The sequence below is a fragment of the Microdochium trichocladiopsis genome, assembly GCF_020744255.1.
Source record: "Microdochium trichocladiopsis strain MPI-CAGE-CH-0230 chromosome Unknown B0I36scaffold_14, whole genome shotgun sequence".
NCBI classification, from domain to species: Eukaryota; Fungi; Ascomycota; class Sordariomycetes; order Xylariales; family Microdochiaceae; genus Microdochium; species Microdochium trichocladiopsis.
In genome coordinates this window covers 1,040,445-1,056,974 of record NW_025763557.1, presented here as the reverse complement: position 1 = coordinate 1,056,974, position 16,530 = coordinate 1,040,445, and the positions used below count along the sequence as shown (strand labels likewise).

General features: G+C 56.3%; 7 protein-coding genes across 7 annotated transcripts; 3 read left to right on the top strand and 4 right to left on the bottom strand.

The window, feature by feature from the left end:
- Positions 1-527: 527 nt before the first annotated feature.
- B0I36DRAFT_378389 (P-loop containing nucleoside triphosphate hydrolase protein) lies at positions 528-2,465 on the bottom strand (the record flags this gene model as incomplete). The annotated part of the gene is given in 5 exon segments (XM_046160674.1): positions 528-551; positions 848-964; positions 974-1,429; positions 1,462-2,260; positions 2,311-2,465. Coding segments are annotated over 5 exon segments (1,551 nt in total).
- Positions 2,466-2,493: 28 nt separating this feature from the next.
- On the bottom strand, positions 2,494-4,039 carry B0I36DRAFT_256250 (uncharacterized protein; the record flags this gene model as incomplete). The annotated part of the gene is made up of 4 exons (XM_046150925.1): positions 2,494-2,793; positions 2,845-3,129; positions 3,187-3,484; positions 3,534-4,039. 4 exons carry the CDS (start codon positions 4,037-4,039, stop codon positions 2,494-2,496), a joined length of 1,389 nt encoding a protein of 462 aa, XP_046004986.1.
- A 4,876-nt stretch (positions 4,040-8,915) lies between these two features.
- B0I36DRAFT_436694 (uncharacterized protein) lies at positions 8,916-11,956 on the bottom strand (the record flags this gene model as incomplete). The annotated part of the gene is given in 5 exon segments (XM_046162841.1): positions 8,916-10,025; positions 10,081-10,311; positions 10,360-10,921; positions 10,970-11,624; positions 11,639-11,956. 5 exon segments carry the CDS (start codon positions 11,954-11,956, stop codon positions 9,080-9,082), a joined length of 2,712 nt encoding a protein of 903 aa, XP_046004985.1. The 3' UTR covers positions 8,916-9,079.
- Positions 11,957-12,212: 256 nt separating this feature from the next.
- B0I36DRAFT_340200 (uncharacterized protein) lies at positions 12,213-12,958 on the top strand (the record flags this gene model as incomplete). Its single annotated transcript, XM_046155931.1, has 1 exon — positions 12,213-12,958. A coding segment is annotated over exon 1 (353 nt), but the record flags the coding sequence as incomplete, so codon positions are not given.
- Positions 12,959-13,012: 54 nt separating this feature from the next.
- Positions 13,013-13,501, top strand: B0I36DRAFT_256441 (uncharacterized protein; the record flags this gene model as incomplete). Its single annotated transcript, XM_046150940.1, has 1 exon — positions 13,013-13,501. A coding segment is annotated over one exon (489 nt), but the record flags the coding sequence as incomplete, so codon positions are not given.
- Positions 13,502-13,552: 51 nt separating this feature from the next.
- Positions 13,553-14,788, bottom strand: B0I36DRAFT_340198 (uncharacterized protein). Its single transcript, XM_046155930.1, has one exon. The coding sequence runs from the start codon at positions 14,619-14,621 to the stop codon at positions 13,662-13,664; it is 960 nt and encodes a 319-aa protein (XP_046004982.1). The 5' UTR covers positions 14,622-14,788; the 3' UTR covers positions 13,553-13,661.
- Positions 14,789-15,792: 1,004 nt separating this feature from the next.
- On the top strand, positions 15,793-16,107 carry B0I36DRAFT_226035 (uncharacterized protein; the record flags this gene model as incomplete). Its single annotated transcript, XM_046149076.1, has 1 exon — positions 15,793-16,107. A coding segment is annotated over one exon (315 nt), but the record flags the coding sequence as incomplete, so codon positions are not given.
- Positions 16,108-16,530: the final 423 nt, after the last annotated feature.

Genomic DNA, 16,530 nt, shown 5'->3' with positions numbered 1-16,530 from the left:
GTATACGGCCCTGGTGTCCAGCACCGAGTGGCTCTATCGCCTTCACCATTGCGGGAGCTCGCAATCGAGGAGCGAGCTTCTGGGTGTTCGCGGCTGCGGCGGCCCACTCTGCTTCTGTCAGAGGGCCTTCTTGTTGATTTTGTTGTGATTGCTGGCTCTCGGCCGAGTTCTTGATGCGACGCGGGTGATACAGTCCCTAGCGAAATCGGCTTCCGCTTTTTACTCACTGTTCAATTGTCTTGGGACCCTTTTTTGGGCCTCTTGGCGCTTACACCGTGCCTGTTCCCGCGGCCAAATGTCCCCTACAGTACCTGTACTATGCTGACCTGCAGCGGCAGGATTGCTTACTAAGGCACATCGAGCGCACAAGCTAGACAGAATCAACCGAACATGTGTCTGCGTCGCACGTACTCTGCCTAAAGAAGGTCCCTTTGAAGAACAACTTGATTCAACTCGTAGATGGCAGAGCGCCAGCTAGATCATGCAGATAGATAGACAGTACAAGGGGGATAGTGACTTAAACTATCCTAGCAATTGCAGTTACTGTAAGCCTAACATGAAAGGTTGAGAGTATATCGCATTATTCCCTCCCCGAGATTCCGGCCGCTTCCCAATCGGCTAAACTACGACTACTCGCTTCTTGCCATGCGTACAGCGCAGAAAGACTGGATACCGTATGAGGGTGAGCCGGGCCAAGTGCTTTGTGCCGAAGCTGGACGCATTGGCGCATCAAGTCCAGGGCGTCGTCAAGACGGCCCTGGCCTTGCCAAGTGAAAGCGAGATTGGCCATACTGGTCAGCGTGTCGGGATGATCGGCCCCGAGCTTCGTCTTGCTCGTCTCCATCACCTCCACCTCCATCTTCTCGGCCTCCTCCCACCGGCCTTGGTTCCGGTACGTCGACGCCAGGTTGGCCATGCTGGTCAGCGTGTCGGGATGATCGGCCCCGAGCTTCGTCTTGCGAGTCTCCATCACCTCCACAAACAGCTTCTCGGCCTCCTCCCACCGGCCCTGGTTCCAGTACGTCGACGACAGGTTGGCCATGCTGGTCAGCGTCGAGGGATGCTCCGATCCCAGTAACGCTCTTCGTAGGTCTACGGCCTGCGCTTGGAACTCCTCCGTATCTCCCCATTGGCCCTGGTAGTAGAAAAGCCCCGCCGCACAATGGAGGAGAGACGCCCTCGCCAGCTTCTCCTCCCTCGACCCAGTCCCTCCCAGCTTCAGTACCGCATCCACGTGCGGAAGGTACGCCGTGCATATCAACCGGTTGTCATGGTTGCCAAACGGGTAAATATGCGACACCGTCATGAGCGCCTGACCGCCGAAGTGCCTAATCGTATCCTTCTTGACAAGCCACTTTCTGGTCACCAACTGCACGAGTCGGTGCATGTCCAGGCCATGGTCTTTCTCCTCCACGACGAAGGAAAACGCCTTCAAAACCCTAAAGCCTTGCTGAGTTGTACTTCCCCCCTTGGTCCTTTGCCCGACTGCTGCTCGCTGTAGTCGGACAAAAAGTCGGATGGAATGGCCTGCCGGTCGAAGAGGCTCATGAGCGAGAGAAGCTCGGCTGCGAAGGCATTCTGCTGCTGGATCTGATCAAACGACAGAATCCACGTCTCCGTCACTGCACGAGGAGTCTCCGAGTCTCGCCCGACCGTCTCGAATTCCTCGCTAAGCAGATCCACGAGGTGCTGGTCGCCCCCGCCCAGCAGCTGGAGGTACTTACTGACGGATACCGACTTTTCCTGCATGAAGGCGGCGGCCTGGACCAATGCAAGCGGTAGACGCTCCAGTCGAGACGAAAGGGCTGACAAGTCGTCGGCCTCAATTCCGCCCTCCTCGAGCTTCTTCTTGAGCAGCTCCTTGGATTCGCTCTCGTCCATTTCCCGGACCTCAATTGGTCGTCCACCCTTCGTGAGCCTCGAGCCAGCCTCCTTGTTCCTCGTCGTCACAACAACGGACCCGTGGGCGCATTCGGGTATGTGCCGTCCAACCCCTTCTGGCCCGCTGAAGAGCTGTGCATCGTCGGCATTATCGATCACCATCAGCCACCGGCCGCGCTCCTTCCTCTCCAGCCACCGCTTCAGCAGCGGCAGCACATCCGTCTTGGGATCGTCGTAACCAGGGATCTGGCATTCCTGTGCGATCGATACATATGACTGACGAAACCGCTCGGCGTTACTCGCGTGGACCCAGAAGACCGATACGTCCGGAGACGTCTCTTGCAGCCAGTACACGTGTGCCAATGCAATCTGCGTTTTCCTGCGCCGAGTCAGCAGAGCCTACAATCCGGCAGCGACGATGTCAATTACCCAATGCCTCCTAGGCCGTAGAGAGCGACTCGCCGGTGTTGCTTGCCACTGCTCTGAGGTTGTCCATGGCCGAGCTGGCTTTTCAGCTTTTCGAGGACGTCGGAACGTCCAACAAAGTCGGGATTCCAGGTGTACGGTACAAGAACTGCTTCCATTACCCTGGTCTAGGCAATCACATGCGTCCTACTTACAGAGCGTGCTCGAGCCACCATTTCTATCCTGTGTCGCCATCGAACCCACTGACAGATCCGTGTTGCTGCCGCGGACGCCCCTCTTTATGGCGCGCCCCGCAAGCCTGGCCAGTCTCTGGACCACCTTGTCGTATTCCGCATCGTGCTCCCCAAACTTGACCATCTCCGAGTGAGAGCGAGAGATCGGGCACATGTGTTCCGTCCCATCCTCCCATGGGCGGCAGTGGGTCGCCGAGGTCTTGGTGACCAGGAATGCCGGCGGTCCACTCATCGCCCAGTGACCATGTTCGTCCTGTTCCTTCGTCAGCCTCTGAATCTCGACCAACGCATGCTGCACGATTACCTGCTGCGCCGTGAGAGACTGGAGCGTCTCGTAGAAGCAGAACACTTCCGAGTCGCCCTTCCCGCCGAGCGCTGCGTGAAACTCTCGTCGCTGCGTGCTGAGAATCTGCGAGTTGATATGTCCGATGGACTCCACAAGGAACCGGTTGGGTTGGTCGCCCACCATCGGGATGAGCGAGCTGATGTCCACGCCATCGTGTGGCACGCCAAAGAAGACGACCCCGTACACCGCCCCGAGCAAAAGCTGGTCGTCTCTGCTCTCCGACCTTGACAGCGATATGAGGGCCTGTAAACGTTAGCAAATGCGGAAGAGAGGCACGGTCACTCGGATCGAAGCCCATACCTGCTTGATAATCAGGCCACCTAAACTATGCGCAATGACGAGGATCGGCTTGATGTATGTGCCCGCTAGCGCTAGGAGGCTCGAATGGAAAGACGCCGCGAGGTCTTCCAAGTTCTGCATGCTATTGCTCTGGGGGATGCTGGAGTTGTAGCCGTAAGTCATGACCCGTGCAATGGGACGGTCGTTGCCCTCGAGGGTGAGGTCGTAGGGGAGAGCATCTCGCAGCCACATATGCTCTCCGCCTCTCTGCTTGAATGATCCGAAGGCGTGGCCGCCAAGTCCAGAGATGGCGAGGATGCTACATTTTCGTCAACTCGCTTGTCCTGGTACTGTGTGTTTCTACTTACTCTAGCTTATGATCCTCGGACGGAGGAGAGTATAGTGTGGTGATGCCGTGGAAGTCGTCGTCAAGAGTGAGACGTAGCTGCCGGCTTGACCGTGATGGCTGGGTGGCCGCCGAAGAAGGCGGGAGAGGGATTGTCCATTTTCCGCCTGTTTGTGACGCAGGTGGGACGCGCTGGAAGGTCACCGTGCCCACTCCCGAACGGCCACCAACCTCGTCTGCCAAGGACCAGACGGTAGGGCCGGCCGAACCGTCCTGAGGCCGGAACTCCTCCTTCCGCAGGAAGGACTGAAGTTTCTCGGCGTCCCAGTCTCGTGGCACTCCGCGAATGCGAAATGCCTTGCCGGCTTTCGCTTGTGGTTCTTGTTCACCAGCGCCCTGCGGCTCTCGGCGACTGCGATCCGGCAAGGCGTGCGGAGGCGTCACGACCACGGCCGCCTTGGTCCACCGGCGCAGCTCTCCACAAATCGCCACAAAACCCGGGTCGTCCGTGCTGGCGAACTTGGTCATGTCCATGTGGTCGCCGTGGATCGCGATCGGAATGTACCCGGGCAGAATGGCCGAGTCCTGCGGCACGACCTGCCAGCCGTCAATCAAACGCGCACCACGGGAGCCGCGTCATCAGACTCACCTGGCCGACGCCTGGCAGAGGCAGCTCCTCGAAGAAGCAGCTAATCTCGATCGGCCGGCCTTCCTTGCCGCGTGATTGAACCATCGTATGGAATGCATCCTGGATCCGCGCGAGCACCTCCGAGTCGCGCCTCAGGACCGCCACGATTTCGGTATTCGTCTGCTTGATAATCCCCATGGATCGCGACAGCAGCTCGACCCATCGTGCCAGCCCCGATCCATGGTGTGGCGTTCCGAGGAAGGCGATGCCGCGTGTCGATCGAAGGATATTCTGGAGGTGGCCTTCCGTTCGCTGTCTCGACGTAGACAGGGCCTGTCATCGTCGTTAGCTGCATTTCGTGGCTTGAAGCAGAGAAAACGTACATCCTCGCAGACCAGGCCCCCTAGGCTGTGGCAAACAAATATGATCGGCCGTTCATTCTGCTCGCGTTAGCATCGTCACTATCATACCCGGCCGCCGGCACCTACCGCGTCGTCCTCCTCTCGATATGCCGCGAGAGACGTCAGAAGATTCCACGCGTGGTTCGCAATACGACCCTGCGACACCACGCCCCGCTAGTCTGCCACATATGCATCGTATCCGAATTTGAGGACACGCGCCGTCGGGAGCTTGGACGGGAGGAGGGCCTTGGGCCATGGCTCGGATGCGCCGGCGGCCGTCCAGGTCTTCTCGCGGTCGCCCGTCAGGCCGTGGATGAAGACGATGCTGGAAGTGTCAGCAGCCGATTCAGAGGCTAGGGGGGGAGGGAAGAGACCACGCACTCGACGATGGCGTGGCGGGGTTTGCCGGGCTGTGGAGCAGCTTGACGCCGGCGGGGAAGGTCTTCCTGGTCGAGGACGACGGCGCCGCCAGCGATGGGGCTGGCGGGTCCTGCTCGACTGCTGCGCCAGTCGTCGGTTTTGGCTCCTTCTGCCGCCCGAAGAGTCGCCGCATTCTGCTGCGCGAGAGGATGGCGGCGTCTCGTCGGGACCGTCAGACTGCTCCGCGGCCTCGGGGTTGGAGGCGGGCCTGATGTGTGCGAGGACCCCTCTCTGGGTTCGTGCCTAAATTGGCCTCGGCTTTTCTCCGGCACACCGCTGCTGCTATTTTTGGCTCGCCTACGGCCGTCCTGTGGGCCATGTGTCCAAATGGAACAGGGGCCCAGAACAACGCGCATCGTCTGCGCGGCATCTTGAACCTTCCGATCTGTCCCACCGAATATGCAGAGAGCCTAATTCACTGCAACTTAGCGCGTGTAGAACACTCCAAAGGCTTCTCGGATCAAGTACTGATCGCTTGCCCTCTGCAAATGGCTCCCAACCTTTCCCTTTCCCAGCATGCCCAGATTCGAGACATGATTCTTAGCGGCTCGCTCACCGATGTCCAGATAGCCAGTGTTACTCGTTGCAGCACACGCTCGATTCGAACCGTCCGCCTGAACCTTCAATGCTTCGGCACGACCCGAGCGCCATCGAACCGCGTCGGCCGGCCCAGAGACATCACCCCTCCCATGCCGCGCGCGCTCTGCGATCGCCTGCTTGAAAAGCCGCAGATGTACCAGGACGAAATGGTCGTGTTCATATGGGACGAGTTCGAGACCCTGGTGACGGTCCACAGCATCGGCAGAGCGTTGAGGGCGATGGGATGGTCGAAGAAAGTCGCACGTCGTGTTGCGCAAGAACGAAGCGCCGATGTGCGGGACTTCTACCTCCACCGTCTGCTCGAGTTCCGTTTCTACCATTTGGTCTACATTGATGAATCTGGCTGTGACAAGCGGACTGGGTTCCGGCGCACTGTATGGTCTCCATATGGCGTGACGCCTGTCCAGATTGCGCGGTTCCACCGCGACAGAAGATACCAGATTCTTCCCGCGTACGCGCAAGATGGCATTGTTCTCTCACGCGTCTTTCAAGGCTCAACCGATAGCGTCGTGTTTGAAGATTTCCTGGAGCAGCTGCTTCCCCATTGCGGTAGGTGGCCGGAGCCGAGGTCGGCTCTCGTCATGGATAATGCTTCGTTCCATCGCTCGAACCAAATCGAGGAGCTCTGTGCCGATGCTGGCGTCAAACTGCTCTATCTGCCGTCATACTCGCCAGACTTGAACCCGATCGAGGAGTTCTTTACGGAGCCGAAGGCTTTCATCAAGCGACATTGGCAACTTCATGAGGACCTTCCCCGGCAAGACTTTGGGGCGTTCCTGGAGTGGTGCGTGGACACGGTGGGCACAAGGCGTCCAGTGCCGAGGGTCACTTTCGGAACGCCAGCATCACTGTGGAGCACGCATAGATAGAATAGTAGTATTTCCTAGACTCTAAACTCCATCGTCTTGCTCAGCCCAGACCTCAATACCGCTGATGAATCTCCGTGCAACACCCCTCTTGACTCCGCCGTCGACATAATACCCTGCATCTTGATCTCCGTACAACTGCTCAAGGTCAAGGCCGTCGGTCAGTGTGAGGTCGCACGCCTTGCGATCCTCCATCTTCAAAGCTTCGTCGCCGACCTGCGAGCACTGCCACTAGCAGTATCGCTTGACGGGTACGTCTCGTAACCTTAGGATGTTAAGACGGGCTGGTTTGCATGTCACTGCAGCGGATTCCGGCGTTTCTGGCAGAGAATCTGCCGATGCCTGGGGTGTTTGCGCCGGCAGAATGTTGGTGATGTTGATTGGCGGATAGCTGCCAAGGCCGGAATGCTGTTGCTTCCTCTGCCGCTCCAACGACTGCTGCCCTTCAGCGTACAGTTGTTCGCGAATCACGTCGGGCATATCGTCATGGTTCCGCACGTAGACTGTATGACGGCCGCGAGGGCGAGGGGAAGGTCTCTGGGTGACGTCTCACATGCACGCTCGTGTACAGGGAAGCAGACGGGTGTGTCTAGATCTTGGTCAAGCTATGATCACGCGGCGAGTTGGCTGGAAGTTGCACTAACGTCGCCCCTCACCGCGGTTCGGCCACGACGAAAGTAGCACGAGCAGGAAATGGCTCCTGCGCGGGCAAGTTGTCATGAGAGCCGTTATCGATTGCAGTCCAGTGTGGAATGTCTCGGTGCTGGGCCACCCTCACTTGCTGCCGGAAAAGGCGCTTGAAAGCCGTTTGCGCACCTTCAGCTGCTGGACGAGTTACTCGCCTTGCAGTCATGATCACCGACCATACGGCGCATGCCTCGAGCAGGCCACCGTCGCAATGATGACTGGCGGAATAGGCCCCTGGTAGCCGTCCTGGCATCCCTGCTGGTAGCCGACAGGCAGTGTCGGCTGGCGGCGGTAGGATACTACCCTCCTCGACGAAAGGCGCGGAGCTACAGCTCGGCCACTCAATACGCATTACGAGCACTGGAGACACGCGAAGACCTCTATAGTCAGTTGTCTTCAAACGCAGGATCATTCTATCCGGCTCGGCATGTAAGAAGTCCAGGGGTACGCGAAAGACTCGTGACATCCGCCCTGCCGACGGGCTGGCAGGCGCGAAAGGACTTCCTCGACAATATATTTGAGGTACTTGCAGAACACCAAATCTTGCTCGGTCTTACATCATAAGTTCCTCGCTCTGAGCTTGCCGTGTACAGGATTGGGTCTTACGAAGGATGATCTCTCCCTCCCACTGATGCTTCACGAGGGGACAGTGACGATGGGGACAGTGACGATGGGGATAGTGACGATAGGGAAGGATAACGCTTGCTGAACGTTATGTTAGAGTTAAGGTACATCTTCTGGACGAGGATAGCAGCTATACTATTGATAGTCTATATTCGCCACGTACCCTATCGGAAAGAACGGTGCGCTCAGCCCGCATTTCACGAAGCGGACGTCGCATAAAAGGACAAGCGGCCTCGGCGTGGGCCGATGAGCGAGGAAGGGGAGTGGCGGTTGTCAAAGCAATGTTAGTGGCGAATCTACAGAGTGCCGTTTTGAGCCGACAGGTCGGTCCGACGTGCGGCGCAATTTAGACCGCACCGAGAGGCCCCTTCCCGGAGGCCTGCTCACCGCCCCGGCAAGTGCGCCAATTTCACCGACAACCGAGCCGGTTTCCAAGCGATGCGGAACCCCAAATGCCCGTCGGGACAGTACCTCCTGGTTGAGGCCACTTGAACGCTCGATGAGCTCCAAAGCCGAGGTTGGGAGGTAAAGTTCCGCTGGGTCCCGGCCCATGTCGGCGTATCAGGCAACGAAATGGCGGACCAAGCCGCCAACAGGCCGCAGGACCCCATGCCGAGGCGCCTCCAACAACGATCCCCGGGATTCTTATGGCAACCACGAAGCTCGCCGTTCGCCAGAAGCTGCGAGGAGAATGGGAGAAAGCCTAGGAAATTGCCCTCTTCCGGCTCAGCGCGCGGCCGGGCAAAGCGACATTAAGTACACATCGCGGAGCACACAGAGCAATCAGTTCGGTGATCACACGGATGCGCACGGGGAAGATTAGCCTCCGTGCCTACCTCCACTCCATTGACAAGGCCGATATCGACCAGTGTCGATGCGACTACGGGCCGCAGACGGTGCGGCACATCCTCCTGGAGTGCCGGATTGGATCCACGAGAGGTACAGTCACTGGCGAAATCGGCTTCCGCCTTTCACTCTTTGGTTTAATATCTAATGCCCTTTTTTGGGCCTCTTGGCGCTTACACCGTGCTTGTTCCTACAGTCAAAAGTCCCGGATAGTACTGGTTTGCTTGCTTACCTTAGGCACGTGGAACAGAGGAACGGCCTTAAACAGTGCAGACGGGGAATTACAATACGAGAGCGAGGTTGCTGTATGCGCGCTGTTAGGTCGCAGTCAAGCCTTGTTTGGCAATCAGCACAAACGATGTTAAGAGGTAACTTGAAATTAGGGTCATTAGATAGCTATTAACATAGTCCTATATTCTTGGTCTACGATGACCGGATGTACCGAGAGGTCGCAACGTAGATGGGTGTGATATCTCTGGCGGGCTCTAGGGACGTATTAGACGCCGCCCCACGCATTGACGTCAGCGCCGTTGTCTAGTAGGAGTTGCACAATTTCTCTGTGGCCCAGAGCCTTGCCGTAGTAGCCGCCCTGCGCATTGACGTCGGCGCCGTTGTCTAGTAGGAGTTGCACATCTTCTCTGTGGCCTTCATGTGAGGCAGCTTGGAGAGCGCTGCCGTATTCGCCGCCCTGCGTGTTGACATCGGCGCCCTCGCCCAGAAGGCCTATTGCAGTTGCTACGAGTCCACCTAGGCAAGTGTAATAGAGTCTGGATGCTCGAGGAGGGCCCGGATCGCTGACCCATTCCCGGTCAGCCTGACACAACCGACTCCACCGCTGAAAAGTTGACTCATCCTGTAAAAACCTGACTGCTGTCCGAACAACGGCTTCTGAAGTCTCTGCCGAGGTTGCATAGCCCATCCAGTACTCCGCCGCATATCTTGCCATCGGAGAATCCTGCTTGATTTTCCAGGAGCTACCCTCGATATCCGTAAGGTAACTCAAGCAGGTTCTTGTGATGACAACGCTGGCACTGGTGAGGTCAAACTGGTCTTGTTTTAGAAGATACTCTTTGACAGAGAAGTGGGCAAGATGGAGCTCCTTCCTAGTCCTTCCATAGTCTGTGACTGACACCAAGCTGGGACAGTGCTGTAGAATATCGGCTTCACGAAACAGTCTGCGCTTCGGGTCGAAGCCTCGGCGCTCCTCATCCGTCTGTGTCGCTATTACCTCTACGGCCTCTAATAGTGTCAACGGCCGCTTGGTGTGGACGAGAAACTGCAGGAGGCGCATGGCATCCTTCTCAATATCTGCCGGGATGCTTCGAAGCATGCGACGGTACGTCTCATCGAGATCCCGGGGCAAAGTCTCGAGAGCTATTTCGATAGCTCTGGGACTCATACATGTTGCAAGACTGGCCAATTGACATGCGGCCCATCTGAACCTATACTGGATGTCAGATATTCGCTTGGGTTTATAGATGATAGAGGGAAACTCACATGCCATCAGCCCGGTCTCCGACTTTATTGCGTATCTGTTCGAGGAGATCCTGAGATAGGCCCTTGTCCACGAAATCGGAACTCTGTTCAAGCCTCGCTGTGACATAGGAGCGTATGTCGGCGTTAACAGCGTTCTTGTCCAGTGGCAAACAGTGCTCTTTGCCGAGCCAGCCGGGAATGAAGCTCAAAAACTCTTCTTCTGGCCGGCCAGTGGCAATCAGATGGACGTGGCTCAGGTCGGGTATTGTGAAGAATTCCTTCGTCCACCCAAGCAGTTACTTTCTCTCCAGACACTCGTCTAAGGCATCCAGAATAACATAAGTAGTTTTCGAGCCCTTGATCATCGCGCGGAGACAGTTTGTTAAAGTCGGTGTGTCTGGCTGCCGCTGGCCGTCGAGGTGGGATTGGTATAAGCTGTCGAGGTCTTTAGAGCGAGACCCTAACTTGTAGAGCTGAAAGAGGAGGGAGCGTAACACGCCGTCCATCTTCTGTTTCGCGGTGTCGTTGAAGTCGAAATAGAATTCAAGGGTGACGCAATCGTCCATCTTCCGGAGATGATCCACTATTGTCGCACTGAGGACGGTTTTGCCACATCCTGCTAAGCCGTGAAGCCACAGATGGCGATGTGATCCATGCTTCCACTCGTTGAAGGCAGCGCTATTCAGGAACCATAGCCCGGATCCCTCGTGCCATTGTTTTCTCGCATGATTGAAGTTCGTTGATGGGTCGGGTGGGCGAAGCCATCGATCGAGTTGAGCGAGGCGATCGTTATGTTCCATAGTCACAACTGCAGTTTTGGTCTCATTCACCGTCAGGTGTAAACGTTCGAGACCTTTTTGAGCTACTTATAGTTAGATAAAATTCCATGGACTAGAACTGCGCTACTAACCCGAACTAAGTACTTCACTGATCCGCCTCTCCTCTTCGACTTTGTTGGGCGGGATCTGACGCAGAAGATTGTTCGCATACGCCGCCGCCATCATTGCCGCAAAGCCCTGCCACTCCTTGTTCTTGTGCGAGTCGGAGTAGTCGCATATCCCGCGGATCACTAGGCATGGGAAGTGGTTCATCAGGCCGGCCGCCTCCGTCTCGAAACAAAGGACGCCCTTTTCATCCGCCAGCTTGTCCCGGATACGCGCATCCTTCATCAGTTGGCTTCCGCTGGCAATCAAGCCGTAGTGAATCACGGGATCGTCTTCCTCTTCGTCTCGTTCCTTCCGGACCACCAGGTGGGTTTCATCATTGCCGCACGCGACGTCGCAGCCGTCAGACGATTGTGAAGGATGCATAAAGTCGGGCTTGTATAGTCTGTCGCTTGCTGGAGGAGGCCGTGTGTATTTTTTTCGCTTCTTGATCTTCTTCAATGCCTTGTCCACATCGTCCACAAGCTGGTGGCCTTTCATCTCGTATGTGCCTCTGAGCGTGCTCACAGTCGTCCGCAGCACCATCGGTGGTTGGTCCAAGAATGCAGTCTCTTGAAATGACTGATTCTGGATAGTCTTGCCAAAGTCGTAGTGGAACACGCCGCCTTTGCCCCATCGCGACTGCTGACTACTACATCACCGAGTCGGACATCACGCTTCCGGCTAGGCGCACCGCCTCCGATGCCGACCATCAATCCGATACACACGTTGGGAAAGCTGTGGAGCATGTCTCGGGCTACTGCCGCCGCGGGCACTATGTCATATTCTGCATCAGGCAGGACGGCGATGACTACATTGTGGCCGCCGACCTTGCCCAGGACATAGCTATTGTTGTCGTGTTGTGAGACTTGGCAAGGGCCGTCGTGTTCTTCGTCGAGGAAGGCCCGGGCTGCTACGGACTCGGTGGTGATGGCGCAGATCCAACCGACCGTGTATTTCTGGGTGTCTGACATGGCTGGCGTTCGATCCCGAGCGGAGGGGAAGGTGTGGGTGTCTCTGGTACGCAATCGCTTGTAATATAGAGGAATGCCAGAGTGAAGATGCACTAAGTAGCAAAAGATCTAAGCAAAGTCGGGGAGGAGCATGGAAAGGACCGGATGCACTTTGACCCTGGTGGGCACCAGATCAGGCTCTCACCAGGTTACACAAAGGTGGGGGTGGCAGGACTTCCCCGCAGCTGATCGTCGTCAACGGAACCCAGTGGCCACGGCTTGGCAGAGTTTCAGTGTCCAAAGCTTGCAGTGGCAAAAGTTTCAGTGGCCGAAGCTTGAGAGTTTCAGTGGCAGATGTTTCAATGGCACTAGAATTCTTTGGACCTGGACTTCGGTGGACCTGGACCTCGGTGGACCCGAGGAGAGCGACAGAAAGAGCGAATGCGACCGCGAGAGTGACGATTCTTGTACCAGCAGCACTTCCGAAGACTCTGCGGGACGAGATTTTGAAGAGGATCTACTTATGCTTCGAAGCTACAGCCTAATCTCTACAGACGAGACAGGAGCGGTCCTCGGGATGCACAGTCTTGTGCAGCTGGCGACCAGAAATGGCTTAGTGCCGAAGACAGAACCGACCCGTGCAAGGAGCAGTTTGTGCATCGGATGGCGCGCGAATTCCCCTCTGGGGACTACAGTAACTGGGCTACATGCCGAGCATTGTTTGCTCATGTTGAAGGTGCGCTTAATCACCGGCCGAAAAGTCGAAAGCTGCTCGGGGAGTGGGCGCAGGTTCTTTACAATGGGCAGTGGGTACGCTCAGAGCCAAGGCAGATACAGATTGGCGGGGAAAATGGCGAAGCAGTCGAGGGACGCTAGGATAGAAGTGCTTGGAAAGGATCACCGGCTGACATGGAATAGTGTTTCAATTATTGGCGAGATCTTGAACGATCAACGGAAGTATAACAAGGCGGAGCAGCTGTTTATGGAGGTGATGGAGACTCGCAAGCAGAAACTCGGACCGGATCATCCTTCCACGCCTAATCTGGCTTGCACCTGGCACGCTCAAGAGCGCACAACCGCCGCCTTGAAGCGGCCTACGGTCATTACGCCTACACCTGCCCCGTTCGACAGACGGCCAAATGGGGCACCTCGTACTTGGCCAAGGACCCTCCAGTCTTCATCTATCACAGGGCACTTAACAAGACGGCGCTTTATGGCGCCAACCACGGCGATCAAATGCGCTACCAAACGTACAACCCAGAGGTCCGCACCATCTCACCCGCACAGGACGAGGTCGCAGGCAAGTTTCACGCCTACTGCGTAAGCTTCATTCTTACGAGTGATCCGAACAAGGCGCTGAAGGCGACGGGCAACCCCAGGTTTGCGAACCGACCACAGTGGCCTGGTTGGAAGGGGGGCCGGGGCCTGACTTTGGTACTAGGCGAAGGCAACGACGAACGCGCTGGAGGCACAAGTGCTGGTGTCGCGGAAAATGTGAAGGAAAATGGTTGGGCGGATAAGGAGTGTGACTTTTGGTGGAGGATGACAGAGAAGTACGAAGACTAGACGCCCATAAGCGCTGCGAGAGTCCATCGGTAATAAAACAATCGCAAATTATGTATTGACATTGAAGTCTCAGCAGGGAATCTATAACGACTGACGAATGCCACTAATGCTTGAGCCGCCACTATATATGTGAATTTGCTTGAGTATATGCGCCCTTGTGTTAACCTGCCACTGGGGCGGCGCAGTTTTGAGTTACGGTTATTACGTTGACCGCGGCATGGATGATTAACGCGGCTTTGCTTCCGCCATTACAGGTAGGATACACGATCGGCGTGGGGTTGCTCCAGGTCGGCAGGTTCGGAATACTTCCTGCTTGATAAGTGTACTGTCCTGGGGCGCACTTATCCAAGGGCAGGCAGACCAGGTTCACGTGGACCTCGGCCAAGGCGTAGGGCGGGTTCAAGAGGTAGGTGACAGTGACGCGGCCTTGCGCGTTAGCCGTTGCGACCCAAATGCCGACGTCGACAGCCTTGGTTATGTCGTTGCCGCCGGCACCGACGTAGAGGAGGCCCGAGATGCCGCCCTGTAGCTCGGCCACCGTGGGTGTCTCATACCATCCCCAGCGGTTGCAGCCCTGGCCCGACTGAGTGTTCAGGGTGGTGGACTTTGGGACGCCGCCGACAGGGTTCTGGTAGCCAAAAGCGGTGCCGAAGCCGCAAGTCTGAAGGCTAGGAGGTGGCAATGTAGAGGATGAGGATGAGGTTGATGATGAAGTTGAGGTCGTGCTACTGGACGTGGTGTCAGGGGAAGTGGAGGATGTTAGACTGGTAATGGACTCGCTCGTGCCCGACGACGTAGTGGTCATGGAAGTGTCTGAGCTGATCGATGATTCCGAGACTGTGCTACTGCTGGACGGTTCGGTGCTGGTGCTGGATTCCGAAGGTCCGGATGAATTCGAGCTAGAAGAGGAGGTCGTAGCGCTGCTCGATATTGTCGAGGACGATGACGGGTTGCTGAGGCTTGAGGTGCTTCCTGGCGATGCCGCTGGTACGCTCTCAGTCGTCGGATAAGGATGATAGATGTACGAGGGCGCGGTTATAGCCTTGGAGCATGGCTTAGCGTTCACAGCCAAAAGGGCCGCCGCTGTGAGCGCATATGCTAGAAGCTTTTGCGAGACCATGTTTGCTGGAAGAATCCGTTGCTTTCAAATTTGATTCCAATTGCTGAAGTGATGGGAGAAAGCGAAGCCAGGGTCAAAAGTGCAGCCTCAGGAGTTTATATATATGAGATCAATCTGGTTACCACTCCACGATCTGTGAGAAAACGAAACGCCTGGCCTGAATGCATGTGGCGTGGTGTTCAAATTTCGATAGCACTCAGCTGAGGCCCGCGATCTCCTGATTAGGACCTAGTCTTCGCGCTTACAATAGCCGTCGTCTTCTAGGGCCTGACGGCGCCCTAAAAGGGCTTAGCGGGTCTCCAACTGTAATTTCCACCTGCACAAGAACAAAAGCCATCGGTAAGTTCCGGCCGGGCTTCCAGGTATTTGCAGAGTGCAGAAAGTCGCTCTTCCTTCGATTTGCATCTGCAGTCGCAGAGCTGCGGAGGCATCAAGGTTTCCTCCCGGGCAGGTACAAGTCCCTGGAGAATCAACGAGAGCCGCTGGGGGCATCGCTTGCCCATCTTCACGGACACTTTGCGGAGCGTCTTGATCGTCGCCGGCCTAATGAGGCCATGGGCCTGCCAGCCTGCAGCGGTGTAGAACACCCGTACGCTTGGGCCGAAGCCATTGGCGTTGACGTAGTTTATGCCTACTGAGCTGGGGCAAAACAACAACCTCGACCAAAAGGAGTTCACCGGTTTCCAGTGTCGGCGGCACTTCCGCAAAGAATCGTGCGGCGATATTGAGATATGTCACCATTGATTCTCTGATGTCACTTAGGCAAGGGAGATTTCGCGGTTTCTGCGTTCAGACAAATGAAACATCATGCAGTAAGTTGCGAGCGGAGATATGTGGTTCAACGAGTGACCTCTTTTCCACTCCTATCTGCGGCTGTGGCAAACTCTCTCGACTTTGTTTGTCGTGCCCTAGGTTGAGCTACCCAATCTCACCACACTACGTTAGAGCGAGCCTAAGTGGCGCGATGATGGGGGTGTGCAACCAGCGCGTCGAGCTGCAGAGGGATCGGTTGACGGACTAACCCCTGCATTGACTCATTGTAAACGGATAAAGGGGCCTTAAACTATGCACGGCCGTTCGCGGGTTACTTTCCGTAATTGAGCCGTTATCAGTGGTTCAGGATGCATCAGATTTGGGCCGCAAATGACCCCACAATCAACACCTTGGAACCACGGCGGGGACACATATGCAGGAGCTGATCGCCCCACGGTCGGTCAAATTCTTCTCAGCAGAAGGATACGTACTTGGCAACAAAACAACGTTAGAGGCACTGCTCCACGAATGCACAGGGGTCCCTGTTGACGCGCTTCGAGGGAAACCTCCGGCTGACTTCAGCATTAACGAGCGACTCTCTTGGCTGGGACAGCGCAAGACGAAGCGTCCCGAAGACCTTGCGTATTGCATGCTTGGCATCTTCGACGCGCATATGCCACTCATCTACAGCGAGGGCGAGGAGAAGGCATTCCTCAGACTGAGACGAGAGATTGGTAAGAAGTCATGGCTTCAGATGCGTTTCCAATATACTGGAGCACAAGCTGACCAGTTTGTCCTGGTATGCATTCTTGTTTACAGGTAAGGATACTGTTAGCGAAGTAGCTAAGCAATACATTGCCGACTTGCGCGTGACCGATCCTCGCCATGACAAGAGGCGCATCGAAAACATGAAGGGCAGCCTACTTAGGGACTCCTACTTCTGGGTGCTCGACAACCCGGACTTCCGCTAGTGGCGCGACAATAACGACCAGCGCCTACTCTGGGTTAAAGGCGATCTAGGTAAGGGCGAGACCATGCTACTTTGCGGAGTTATCGACGAACTCGAGAGGATGCGCACCGAAGGATAGATTCTATCCTACTTTTGCTTCTAGGCTACCGATGGGCGTATTAATACCGCGACGGCTGCATTGCGCAG

Excerpts from the sequence above, each read along its gene's own strand:
- B0I36DRAFT_340198 (XM_046155930.1), bottom strand. The coding sequence starts at position 14,621 with ATGGTCTCGCAAAAGCTTCTAGCATATGCGCTCACAGCGGCGGCCCTT.